Source organism: Durio zibethinus, chromosome 10 (genome assembly GCF_047325235.1).
Source record: "Durio zibethinus cultivar Kanyao isolate XHJ-2024 chromosome 10, ASM4732523v1, whole genome shotgun sequence".
Taxonomy (NCBI): Eukaryota; Viridiplantae; Streptophyta; class Magnoliopsida; order Malvales; family Malvaceae; genus Durio; species Durio zibethinus.
This window is the reverse complement of record NC_143171.1, coordinates 24,817,722-24,829,338: the sequence shown is the minus strand read 5'-3', so window position 1 is coordinate 24,829,338 and position 11,617 is coordinate 24,817,722. Positions and strand designations below refer to the sequence as shown.

At 31.7% G+C, this 11,617-nt stretch overlaps 2 protein-coding genes across 2 annotated transcripts; both read left to right on the top strand.

Annotated features, from left to right (window-relative positions):
• Positions 1–4,861: 4,861 nt before the first annotated feature.
• On the top strand, positions 4,862–6,248 carry LOC149516574 (F-box protein CPR1-like). Its single transcript, XM_089767319.1, has one exon. The coding sequence runs from the start codon at positions 4,910–4,912 to the stop codon at positions 6,170–6,172; it is 1,263 nt and encodes a 420-aa protein (XP_089623445.1). The 5' UTR covers positions 4,862–4,909; the 3' UTR covers positions 6,173–6,248.
• A 3,614-nt stretch (positions 6,249–9,862) lies between these two features.
• LOC149516573 (F-box/kelch-repeat protein At3g06240-like) lies at positions 9,863–11,342 on the top strand. The gene has a single exon (XM_089766281.1). It carries the CDS (start codon positions 10,170–10,172, stop codon positions 11,340–11,342), a length of 1,173 nt encoding a protein of 390 aa, XP_089622407.1. The 5' UTR covers positions 9,863–10,169.
• Positions 11,343–11,617: the final 275 nt, after the last annotated feature.

Below are 11,617 nucleotides of genomic sequence, written 5' to 3'. Positions count from 1 at the left end.
TAAATCTAACTTTGATTCTCTGATTTTGTTTCTTTTCAATCCTCCTTTAATATCTAAAGATATCGTGTTTAAGTCTTAATTACCGAGGTCATCCTTGATTAGTGCTCAAATTACTCCACATGATTAATGATTTATGATAAAAATTTAGAACCAGATATATAAAATACTAAAATATAAAAAAATAGAAATAAATAAATAAGACAAACAAGATATAAAAAAGAAATGTAGGAAATTGAACTATTGGGCTTGGATTAGATCTAGGCCCAATTGGTTTGAGTCTCAAACTAAATAGGGTGTTTACAGCTGGGTAACAAATTCACGTGGATCCTTCCCTAACCAAAATAATATCTTTTTAACTCTTCCCTCTCCAATGAGAACCAAAATTTTTTTCAACTAATTTCTTCCCCCCTTTTACAAAAAAAAAAAAAAAAAAAAAACAAACCTCAAAACCAAAAAATTTGTTCCACTTTTTTCCCAGAAAATGATGGGTTGTCGTCATGCACTTTTGTTCATCGTCATCATCGCCAATCACCAAAAAACTTCCAAAAGTCACCAAAAAACTCCTCTCAACCTCTTGATTCTCATTTTGAGCACCGTTTTTCAAAAAACTCTTTCCAAATACCAAGATCTGTTCTCAAAGTCTCGGTTGAAAACTCCTTTTCTTTTTGTTTTTTCATTTTTTCATTTTTTATGATTTGTTTTTTTTTTTTTAGTGTTGATTACCTGTTCTAAAGGATGTGGATTTTGTTTTTTATTTTTATATTAGGAAAAGGTTTTTTTCTGTTTGACAGAAGATTTCTTTTATGGGTTTTTTTTTTTTGTAGAGTTTTTCCCTTATTCTTTCTTCCTCTTTGTTTTTTGCTTGATCTTTAAATTTATAGAATTGGGAGGGGAGATGAAATCTCATAATTTTTGAGATTCTGAGGGGTTTTCATAGGGTCACCAGCGGCTTATATGCTACCTAGAAAACTATCGATGTGACTTTTTTTTTTCCATTTTAGCTTAAACTAGATTTTTGAAGACTTGGCCTTATTTGCCATGGCTGAAAGGGGAAAGGGGTACAGACAAAAGGGTAGGGTGGCTCATGGGTTGCCAGTGCCATGCACGACACCCATAGTCATAGGCTCTTTTTTTGTTTTTAATTACCTTTTTATTATTTTTATTTTATTTGCTCTTTTTTAAAAAAATAAAAACTTAGTAGTTTAACTGGATTTTGGGCCACAACTTTGGGCCAAAGATAAAATTCTAGTCTTAAGCCCAATTGAAATAAAATTTGGGCCCAATATCCACTCAATTGAAATCAAGATCTGTTTTAGACAATTCGAACAAAATTGGGTGTTTACACATTTCTTGTGCAAACAAACCATCTATTAATTTATTTTATTTTTTAAAATATCTTCTAATATATTGGTAAGATTTTCTATCAAAGATTCTCCTCCAATATATTGGTAGGATCTTACGAAAACTATTCTTTTTCTTTTAAATCTTAATTAAAAATCATAAAGTTCTCTAATCTATTAGTAAAACCTTATTTTTAAAATCACAAGCTCTTTAATATGTTGGTAAGGCTTTTTGAAGACTATTTTTTTTATTTACCTTGAAATTTAATTTTTATGAGAAATTCATAAGGTTCTCCAATCTATTGGTAAAACCTTATTTTTAAAATCACAAGCCCCCCAATATGTTGGTAAGACTTTATTCTATTGAAGAATTCATTTCTTGGGAATTTTAACCCTCCAATATGTTGGTAAGGTTCATTTTCATTCAAAAATTCATTTTTTTTTTTAAATTTGAAGCCTCCCATATATTGGCAAGGTTCATTTTTATTCAAAAATTCTTTTTTAGAAATTTAAACCACCCAACATGTTGGTAAGATTCATTTTTTATTCAAAAATTTATTTTTAGAAATTTGAACCCTTCAATATGTAATAAGATTCATTTTTATTTGAATTTTTTTTATTTTTTTATAAAAATTATTTACAAATAAATAAATACATAAATAATCAAATAAAATAAATAAATAAATAAAATAAACAAATAAATAAACCACTAAATAAATAAAAATTAATAAACAAATAAACAATTAATAAAGAAAATATACAAATAAATGAAAAATAAATAAATAAATGAAAATGAAATTATACCAACAAGATTGACTCGGTTTAGTGGCTGAGAAGGTGCGACTATAAGCACAGAGGATAACAGGATATGGCACGGCTCAAGACTAGTTGGCTCGGCTTAGAAGCTCAATTAGCTTAGGAGGATTGTGAGTCGTTGGGTAGTGTGGTATGGTTCGAATTGGGTCAATGCAAAACACATGGATCTTAGGGTTTAACCTTACTCAAAACGACACCGTTATAGGACATTGTAAAACTTGCAAATTTGTTTTTTCTTTCCTTAGATTTCTTTTTTCTTTCTCTCCTTTCTTTCCCTTTCTTTGCTTCTCTCTCTAAAGCTTATGAATGTCGATCGAATGCTTTGTCAGTTTTTGAAAAATATTGTCGAAAATTTGAAAAAAATTGTTAGAGAGTCATCGAAAAATTTGAAGTTTGTCAAAATTTTGGTTGAATTCTAGAATTTCTAGAATAAATCTTAGAAATTTAGAAAAATTTGCTCCAAAACACCAAATTAGACTTTTAGCTCCTGAAATCCTTAAAAAAAATACCAAATTAAGTTATCAAAAAATTTGAAGTTTGTCGAAATTTTGGTTGGATTCTAGAATTTCTAGAATAAATTTTAGAAATTTAGAAAAATTTGCTCCAAAACACCAAATTAAACTTTTAGCTCCTGAAATCCTTAAAAAAATACCAAATTAAATTCTCTCAACTTAAAAACTCTAAAAAATCCTTCTGCTAAAAACTTTTCTCTTTTTCAAAATTTTGGATGCTCTTTATTTTCTCTCTATTTGTTGCTGCTATCTTTCTTGTTAAAATGCTATCTATTATTGTTCACTATGCTTACTGTTGTGAGTGTGATTATTGTGTGATGATTTCAAATCTATTTATAAGGGAAGATTTAGCAAAATCTCAATTCAATTAGGATTAAATTTATTTCAAATAAACACCTAGATTATCTTTTGAAATCAATCCTATCGTTTACCACCTAAGATAATATCATCCAAACTTCATCTATTTGATTTTTTTAAAAATAATTAGATAATTTAAAGAAAATATAAATGGAATTTGAAGATAAGGATATCAAAGAAATTAAATAAAATTAAAAATAACAAAAAAATAAAAATACATAAAGAAATAAAAAATAACATATGTATATATAAATTTAATAAAAATAAAATAAAATAAAATAAATAAAAAATTCAATTTATAGGTTCGGACTTTGAGTAAAACAAGATGTTTGTAGTTATATAAAATAAAAAAAAATTACTATCACAATGAAGGTAACTATTGTTATTGTATCCGTTACACCGATAATTATTATTACATTCACAATCATAATAAATTTAATGTGACCGAAAACGTAACCATGACCTTAACCAAAATTCTTCTCCACAACATTTTTAGGCAACGAATGGGTGATTGTTACTGCAGCCATTAATAATCTTCCTCACTGTGTGTAAGTAAACGAGAGATTGAGTATCTATATGCCACCTAGATCCAAGTCAAAAAATTCCAAGAATACTCATGGCCGATTAGCTGCCAAAACCAACAAAAATCTCTATCTTTTACTCTTCTCATTTATTGCCTTTTTTACTTTTGATAGTGTATTTTTTGGGTTTTAGGGAAATTAGTTTCTTTTTGGTTTTTTTGTGATGGTTTTCGAATGAAAATAGAGTAGGACTTTTTTATTCTAGATGGAATTTGATGAAGGTTCTGCGTATTTGGCTATTTAGATGGGTGTGGTGGTTTCGGTGAGCAAAGGGTTGAAGGGGTTTTTTGTGTTTGCTTTTGGGTGGATGATGGTGGTCATGGTATAGCTTTGATGGCTTTTAGATGAAATTGGTGACGAGTTTGGGTTCTTTGCTAAGTGGGTGTGCTAGTAGCACAAGGGTACTGGTGGTGATGGTAACAGATTTTGTTTTTGAAGTTTTTTTTTTCTTTTTCAAAATTTCCCCCTCTGTTGATTTCTCTGTTCACTTTTATAAGTAGTTTCAGATTTTAGGTTCATGAGAAAAAACGAAAAGTAGGTAGAAATATGCGGGGTAAGAAAGAGGGTTGTTGGCAGCTTAATTTCGACTGCAATGATGGCTGGTAGGGTGGCTTGACGATTCAAGGGATAGGTTGGCTGAATTGCAGGCTTGGTAGACATTGTTGCTGGTGGTTTCTTGCACGGTATCTGCTTGTGATTTGATTTTCTTTCAATTTGTTCTTATATTTATTTTATTAAATTTTTCATTCCTTTTTTATTTAATATTCATTAATTAATTAAATTATTTATTTAATTAAAATGCTATAGATCTCAACCTAACTCTCGTAAAACGAGAAATTTTAGCATTGTATTCCGGAGTTTGCCTCTTACCTTTCATTTAATTAAAGCACTAATTTGATTGCATGAGTCTGGAAATTTGGGCTTTAAGCCTCAAATGACTTTAACTTTTAAGCACAAAAGACCATTTAACTAGAAGCGGATTGAAATTAAATTTTGGCCCATGTGATTTTAGATTGGAAAATTTGGACTCAAGATTATCAAGTTTGCACAAGTCCAATATCAAACAACTCTGATTAGAAAGCTCAAATAATCAAAATTAGGAACATCCGAATAAAACTCGAAATCCATTTTAATTAATCCGGATGTTTAAACAACCGCTTACTTAACAGTTAAGCAATGACGTCACTTTTTCTTAAATTTAATAGTTGGTACAATAAATAACCCAATAGAATGCCAGACGACTTGCAAGGGGCGTTACCTGTCAAATGTCAGTTACCATTTACGCTGCATAAAATGAAATCACATGAGTTTTCCCATCCCTTTGAAAGTATTGCACATACTCAAATCTCTCGTTTACACACGCACAGGGGGACACCGTCAAGGAAGATCATCAATGGCTGCAACCGCGATCACTCATTCGTTGCCTGAAGATATTGTGGTGGATATTCTGGCAAGATTGCCTGTCAAATCTCTAAAGCGATTCAGGTGTGTTGGTAAGTCTTGGTGTTGCTTGATTCAAAGCCCTCAATTTATTACTGCCCACTATTCTTTTAGTAAAAACAAGACCTGTCTCCTCATCAAACAAGTGAATTTTATACAGAGAAAGACTATGGTCTCTTTTATTTCCAATCAAACTCTTGATGTTGTTGCCAATCTTGATATACCATCCTTTACTGATGATCCAATGAGCATAAATATCCTAGGTCATTGCAATGGCATAATTTGTCTTTGTGACTGTGTTAGTGGTATTCTTTTGTGGAACATTGCGACTAAGGAATTTAAAATTCTCCCTATGTGTCCTTTTGAGTGTCCGCCAAGCTATGAAAATACCATTGATGTAGTGTATCCTTTGGAGTGTCCGCCAAGCTCTGAAAATACCATTGATGTAGTTGGTCTGGGTTATGATTCCAAGAGAGATGAGTATAAAGTAATTAGGATTGACACATTTTGGAAGGGTGATTTCGACAAAGTCCCCCGAGGTAACCGAGTTGCTTTGTACAACTTAACTACTGATTCTTGGAGAAAGTTCAATGACAACTTAACTGCTGAATTCTTCCATAGTTATGGGAACGATCAAGTCTACTCCAACGGATTTTATCACTGTATGGCAGTTGTTGATAGTGAAGAATTGCTCCTCTCATTTGACATGAGTAATGAAGTTTTCGTCACAACACCATTCCCTGATGGGAGATTGGGTAAGAACTGTAGAACAACACGCTATCTTACCTATTTAATGGAAATCAACGGATCACTTGGTGGGTTACTTTGTCATGATTATTATGTGACAGATGGCTGCTATGATGTATGGGTGTTGGGTGAACTTGGTCTAAAGAACTCTTGGACAAAATTATTCACCATTGAATCTCTTCCTCCTGCCACTACACCATTAGGAGTCGGCAGCGATGGTGAAATCTTCTTTGTTAACGAAGAAAGCAACTTTCTGGCGTGGCATCATCGAGATAACAAAGAGATAAAGACACTCCAATTTGAAGGAACTGCATTAGAGCTAGCAATGTATGCAGAGAGCCTAGTTTCTTTCAGGGGAGGAACTGCATTCAACCATTAATTTTCATTTGCTGATACTTACAATTTAGTTATGCTTTTACTCAATGTTCAACCTTTTACTATCAAGATAAACTGTATTGTTACCTTTGCATTGAGAAACATCTGTTAGATTTTCTTCTCTCATTTTCTTTTATCTTACATGGCATTCAATTTTCAGTCTTTGGTTTTCTAATGAATATAGACGTAGGCCATTGGAGTTTCTTGCTATTGCTTTAAGATGGTAACGTCAGTGGTTTTTAGATCGATTTCATGGCTATTACAAGGGTAAATGCTACCTGGAGTCGATAGAAAAGTGCCAATTTGATTAATGGAACCTCACTTGTGCATCTTTGACAATATAAACAGTACAACAGGTTTTGCTGTTTTCGAATAAACTTGGGGAATTAAGTACAAATTTCTTGGTTGTGTTTAATTTGTCCTAGTTAACGCATCTATTTTCTTTCGTTTTATGTTTAAAGTTGATGGTTTTGATTAAAAAAATTCGTGGTGGAGCTTAATTAATCTAACTTTGGCCTTTTCTGGTTTTGTTGAGTTGTCTATATAAAAAATTTCGTGGTAAAACTTGAACTTTATAATTAGTTTTGCACTTGTAAGTAATTTTGATTGAGAGAATCAATATATTTGTATATGTTTAATATTTATTTAGTATACGTGAATCAATAAATTGGCTTATCACTATTTAAGGTAATATTGCTCTAGAGAATCAAAATAATTTTTCGAGCAAGAATTCCTTACAATTGCATTATGTATAAAATTAATTTTCAGTGGAATACAATTTGAGCTCAGGTTCAGTTTGAATTATAATAATTTATTAAAAATTATTTTTAATTTAAGTTTAATCTTTTTGAAGCCTAGGATCATGAAATTAAAAAGGTTGGATTTATTTATTTATTTGGTGCTAAAGGTTGGATTTATTTGCATCGCTATCGAAGCAAGCAACCGGGTGAATATAAATCCTGTGGTAATAATTACCTTATGTATGGTAATAATGCTATTGATAATTGAGATATCTAAAATCATTTTCAAACAAGCGAAATCGTAGGCTTGCACTATGAGTAAATTACTATAAAAAACAATAATTTTATCCTTTTACATCAGGTTTTTTTAATTTGATGATCGATAGAGTGAATAGATTAATTTTGATTTTTTTTTAATAAAAAATTTTCTTTGTTAATGCACATATTGTGATGTTAACTAAGGGGTAGTTTTTTGCTCCACGTCATTTCAAAAGAGTAGCTCATTAATCAAGTAAAGCACCATCAAAATTTGCCAAATAATTTTGCTAGTCGTTAGTATTAACATTTATAAATTATAAATGATGTTTAAATTTTAGAGCTCTCAGTAGGAGTACTTACATGATATCTAGTAGCAAGCTATTGACCAAGAATTAGACGGTCCAAGATTTATAATTACATATTTTAATTCCAAATATATATCTAGATAAAAAATTCTATATAATTCTTATATGCATTATTATTATTATTATTTTGGTTACACTTATATGCATTATTAAAGATTACATAATAAATGCCTCATGAAAAGGTTATTTTACAATAGTATCCAACAGTTGGCCTCCACCAGCAGCGTTAGCTTGAGTTTAATTAGACTAAATTAGACTATAGGCCCCACCCTACTAGAATATATCTATTTTTCCCCCTATTTTAGTGACTTAAATGAACTTTGATAAAAGGGACCATAATCTTTCCATGTATATAATTTTCATATTTGATGAGGAGGCATGTATTGTTTTTATTAAAAGAATTGCGGCTTCTATTTAGCAGTAGCGACACTTTCTGCCATCATTATTCACCTACGATGGGGTTGTGAACGGTAATTACACTCACAATGGAGTTTTGTAACATCAAATAATGGCATAACGATCAATAATTATTATATCGAGATGCTATAGTAATTTTTCATATTTTTTAAATCAACTCATACAATAAACAAAATCAAACCAAAGAAGAAAACCCACCCTAACTTCAAACAATTAAATTAAAATCCAATAAATTTAAGCCTTAATCAAACTTTAAGAAAAAAGAAATTAATTCATGGCAAAAACACAAATACCCATTTTTAAAAATTTGAGTCGCGGATGGTTTAAAAAAAAAAGTTCTCATAAAACCTCCGTACCCGTCGACTTTCGGCTATGCTCTGTGTTGTCTTATCCAATTTTGATTTTGAGAGGGATAGATAAATGAGACATGTCGGTTTAAAATCTTTCCAATGAGAGACAGTGAGGATTTGAGCAAGACATGAGGGTGGTTGGTTGTGTTTGGTGACTCAAAATGGGGAAGAAAAGTAGAGACAGAGGAGGAACAAGAAACAGAGAAAAATGGGATTGGCATTTGGCAAGCTGAAAACGATGCTGGCATGCTCTACTACTAGCGAGAAAAGAAGAAAATGGGTTTGGAAGAATTTGGTAAGACTGATACATTTCACATGGTTTTAAAGGTTAAAATTGATTTTTTTTTTCGATTTTGGTGAATGATTTGAGGGAAAAGGAAATATGGATGGGAAATAGATATTTGAGAAATTTTTAGTAATTTAAATAAAATTTTAAGAGGAATGTTAACTTTTAATTAGTTAATTTAATTTTGTATAATTTAATACATATATAATAATTTAATTTAAAAAAATTAATTTTATTATGTAACTAAGTTTTTATGTCGGTGCTTTGCACGGTTAATTTTATAACATAAAATCATAACAAATGTGCAAATGGAATTGACAATATGGTTTCAAGAGTTGTACCAAAAAAAACATAATAATTTATTTATTAAAGTTTATAATAATTTTTTTTTTAATACATGAAATTGTAACATGAAAAATGTCAAACTAAATTATTTATGAAAATATACCATTAAAAACGTTTTCAAACACAATGTTTTATTTATGATATTTAAACCTATTAACGTTTTTTAAAATCACAATTATTAACTCTTATGGTGAAATCTCACAAGAAAGGCCACATACAATGAGCCATGATTGAAAACTTTCGACAAATATAGGTAAACATATTTCGATGATTGTACTTGATTTTTATTAATTGTCATTGTGTAGCATGGCTTCTGTTGATTTCTTTGTTCACTTTTATAAGTAGTTTCAGATTTTAGGTTCATGAGAAAAACCAAAAAGTAGGTAGAAATATGCCGAGTAAGAAGGAGGGTTGTTGGCAGCTTAATTTCGACTTCAATGATGCTAGAGGGTGGCTTGGCGGTTCGATGGATAGGGTGGTTGAATTGCAGGGTTGGCAGACACTGTTGCTGGCGGTTTCGTGCATGGCATCCGCGTTTAATTTTATTTTATTTTTCAATTTTTTCTTCTTTTTATTTTATTAGAATTTTTATTCATTTTTTTATTTAATTTTCATTAATTAGTTAATTAAATTATTTATTTAATTAAAATACTATAGATTTCACATCAACTCTCATAAAACGGAGAGCATTAGCTTTGTACACCGGAGTTTGCCCCTTACCTTTCATTTAATTAAAACACTAATTTAATAGCATGAATTTGAAAATTTGGGCTTTTAAGCTCCGAATGGCATAGGCTTTTTAACTTTTAAGCACAAAAGACCCATTTAAATAGAAGTGGATTGAAATTAAATTTCGGCCAATGTGATTTTAGATCGGAAAATTTGGACTCAAGACTACGAAGTTTGCACAAGTCCAATATCAAACAACTCTGATTAAAAAGCTCGAACAATCAAAATTAAAAACTCGAAATCCATTTTAATTAATCCGGATGTTTAAACAACCGCTTACTTAACAGTTAAGCAATGACGTCACTTTTCTTAAATTTAATAGTTTGGTACAATAAATAACCCAACGGAATGCCAGACGACTTGCAAGGGGTGTTGCCTGTCAAATGTCGGTTACCATTTACGCTGCATAAAATCAAATCACATAAGTTTTCCCATCCCTTCGAAAGTATTGCATATACTCAAATCTCTTGTTTACACACGCACAGGGGGACACCGTCAAGGAAGATCATCAATGGCTGCAGCCGCGATCACCCATTCGTTGCCTGAAGATATTGTGGTGGATATTCTGGCAAGATTGCCTGTCAAATCTCTAAAGCGATTCAGGTGTGTTGGTAAGTCTTGGTGTTGCTTGATTCAAAGCCCTCAATTTATTACTGCCCACTATTCTTTTAGTAAAAACAAGACCTGTCTCCTCATCAAACAACTGAATTTTATACAGAGAAAGACTGTGGTCTCTTTTATTTCCAATCAAACTCTTGATGTTGTTGCCAATCTTGATATACCATCCTTTACCGATGATCCAATGAGTATAAATATCCTAGGTCATTGCAATGGCATAATTTGTCTTTGTGACTGTGTTAGTGGTATTCTTTTGTGGAACATTGCGACTAAGGAATTTAAAATTCTCCCTATGTGTCCTTTTGAGTGTCCGCCAAGGTTTGAAAATACCGTTGATGTAGTGTGTCCTTTTGAGTGTCCGCCAAGCTATGAAAATACAATTGATGTAGCTGGTCTGGGTTATGATTCCAAGAGAGATGAGTATAAAGTAATTAGGATTGACACATTTTGGGAGGGTGATTTCGACAAAGTCCCCCGAGGTAACCGAGTTGCATTGTACAACTTAACTACTGATTGTTGGAGAAAGTTGAATGACAACTTAACTACTGAATTCTTCCATAGTTATGGGAACGATCAAGTCTACTCCAACGGATTTTATCACTGTTTGGCAGTTGTTGATAGTGAAGAATTGCTCCTCTCATTTGACATGAGTAATGAAGTTTTCGTTACAACACCATTCCCTGATGGGAGATTGGGTAAGAACTGTAGAACAACGCGCTATCTTACCTATTTAATGGAAATCAACGGATCACTTGGTGGGTTACTTTGTCATGATTATTATGTGACAGATGGCTGCTATGATGTATGGGTGTTGGGTGAACTTGGTCTAAAGAACTCTTGGACAAAATTATTCACCATTGAATCTCTTCCTCCTGCCACTACACCATTAGGAGTCGGCAGCGATGGTGAAATCTTCTTTGTTAACGAAGAAAGCAACTTTCTGGCGTGGCATCATCCAGATAACAAAGAGATAAAGACACTCCAATTTGAAGGAACTGCATTAGAGCTAGCATTTTATGCAGAGAGCCTAGTTTCTTTCAGGGGAGGAACTGCATTCAACCATTAATTTTCATTTGCTGATACTTACAATTTAGTTATGCTTTTACTCAATGTTCAACCTTTTACTATCAAGATAAACTGTATTGTTACCTTTGCATTGAGAAACATCTGTTAGATTTTCTTCTCTCATTTTCTTTTATCTTACATGGCATTCAATTTTCAGTCTTTGGTTTTCTAATGAATATAGACGTAGGCCATTGGAGTTTCTTGCTATTGCTTTAAGATGGTAACGTCAGTGGTTTTTAGATCGATTTCATGGCTATTACAAGGGTGAATGCTACC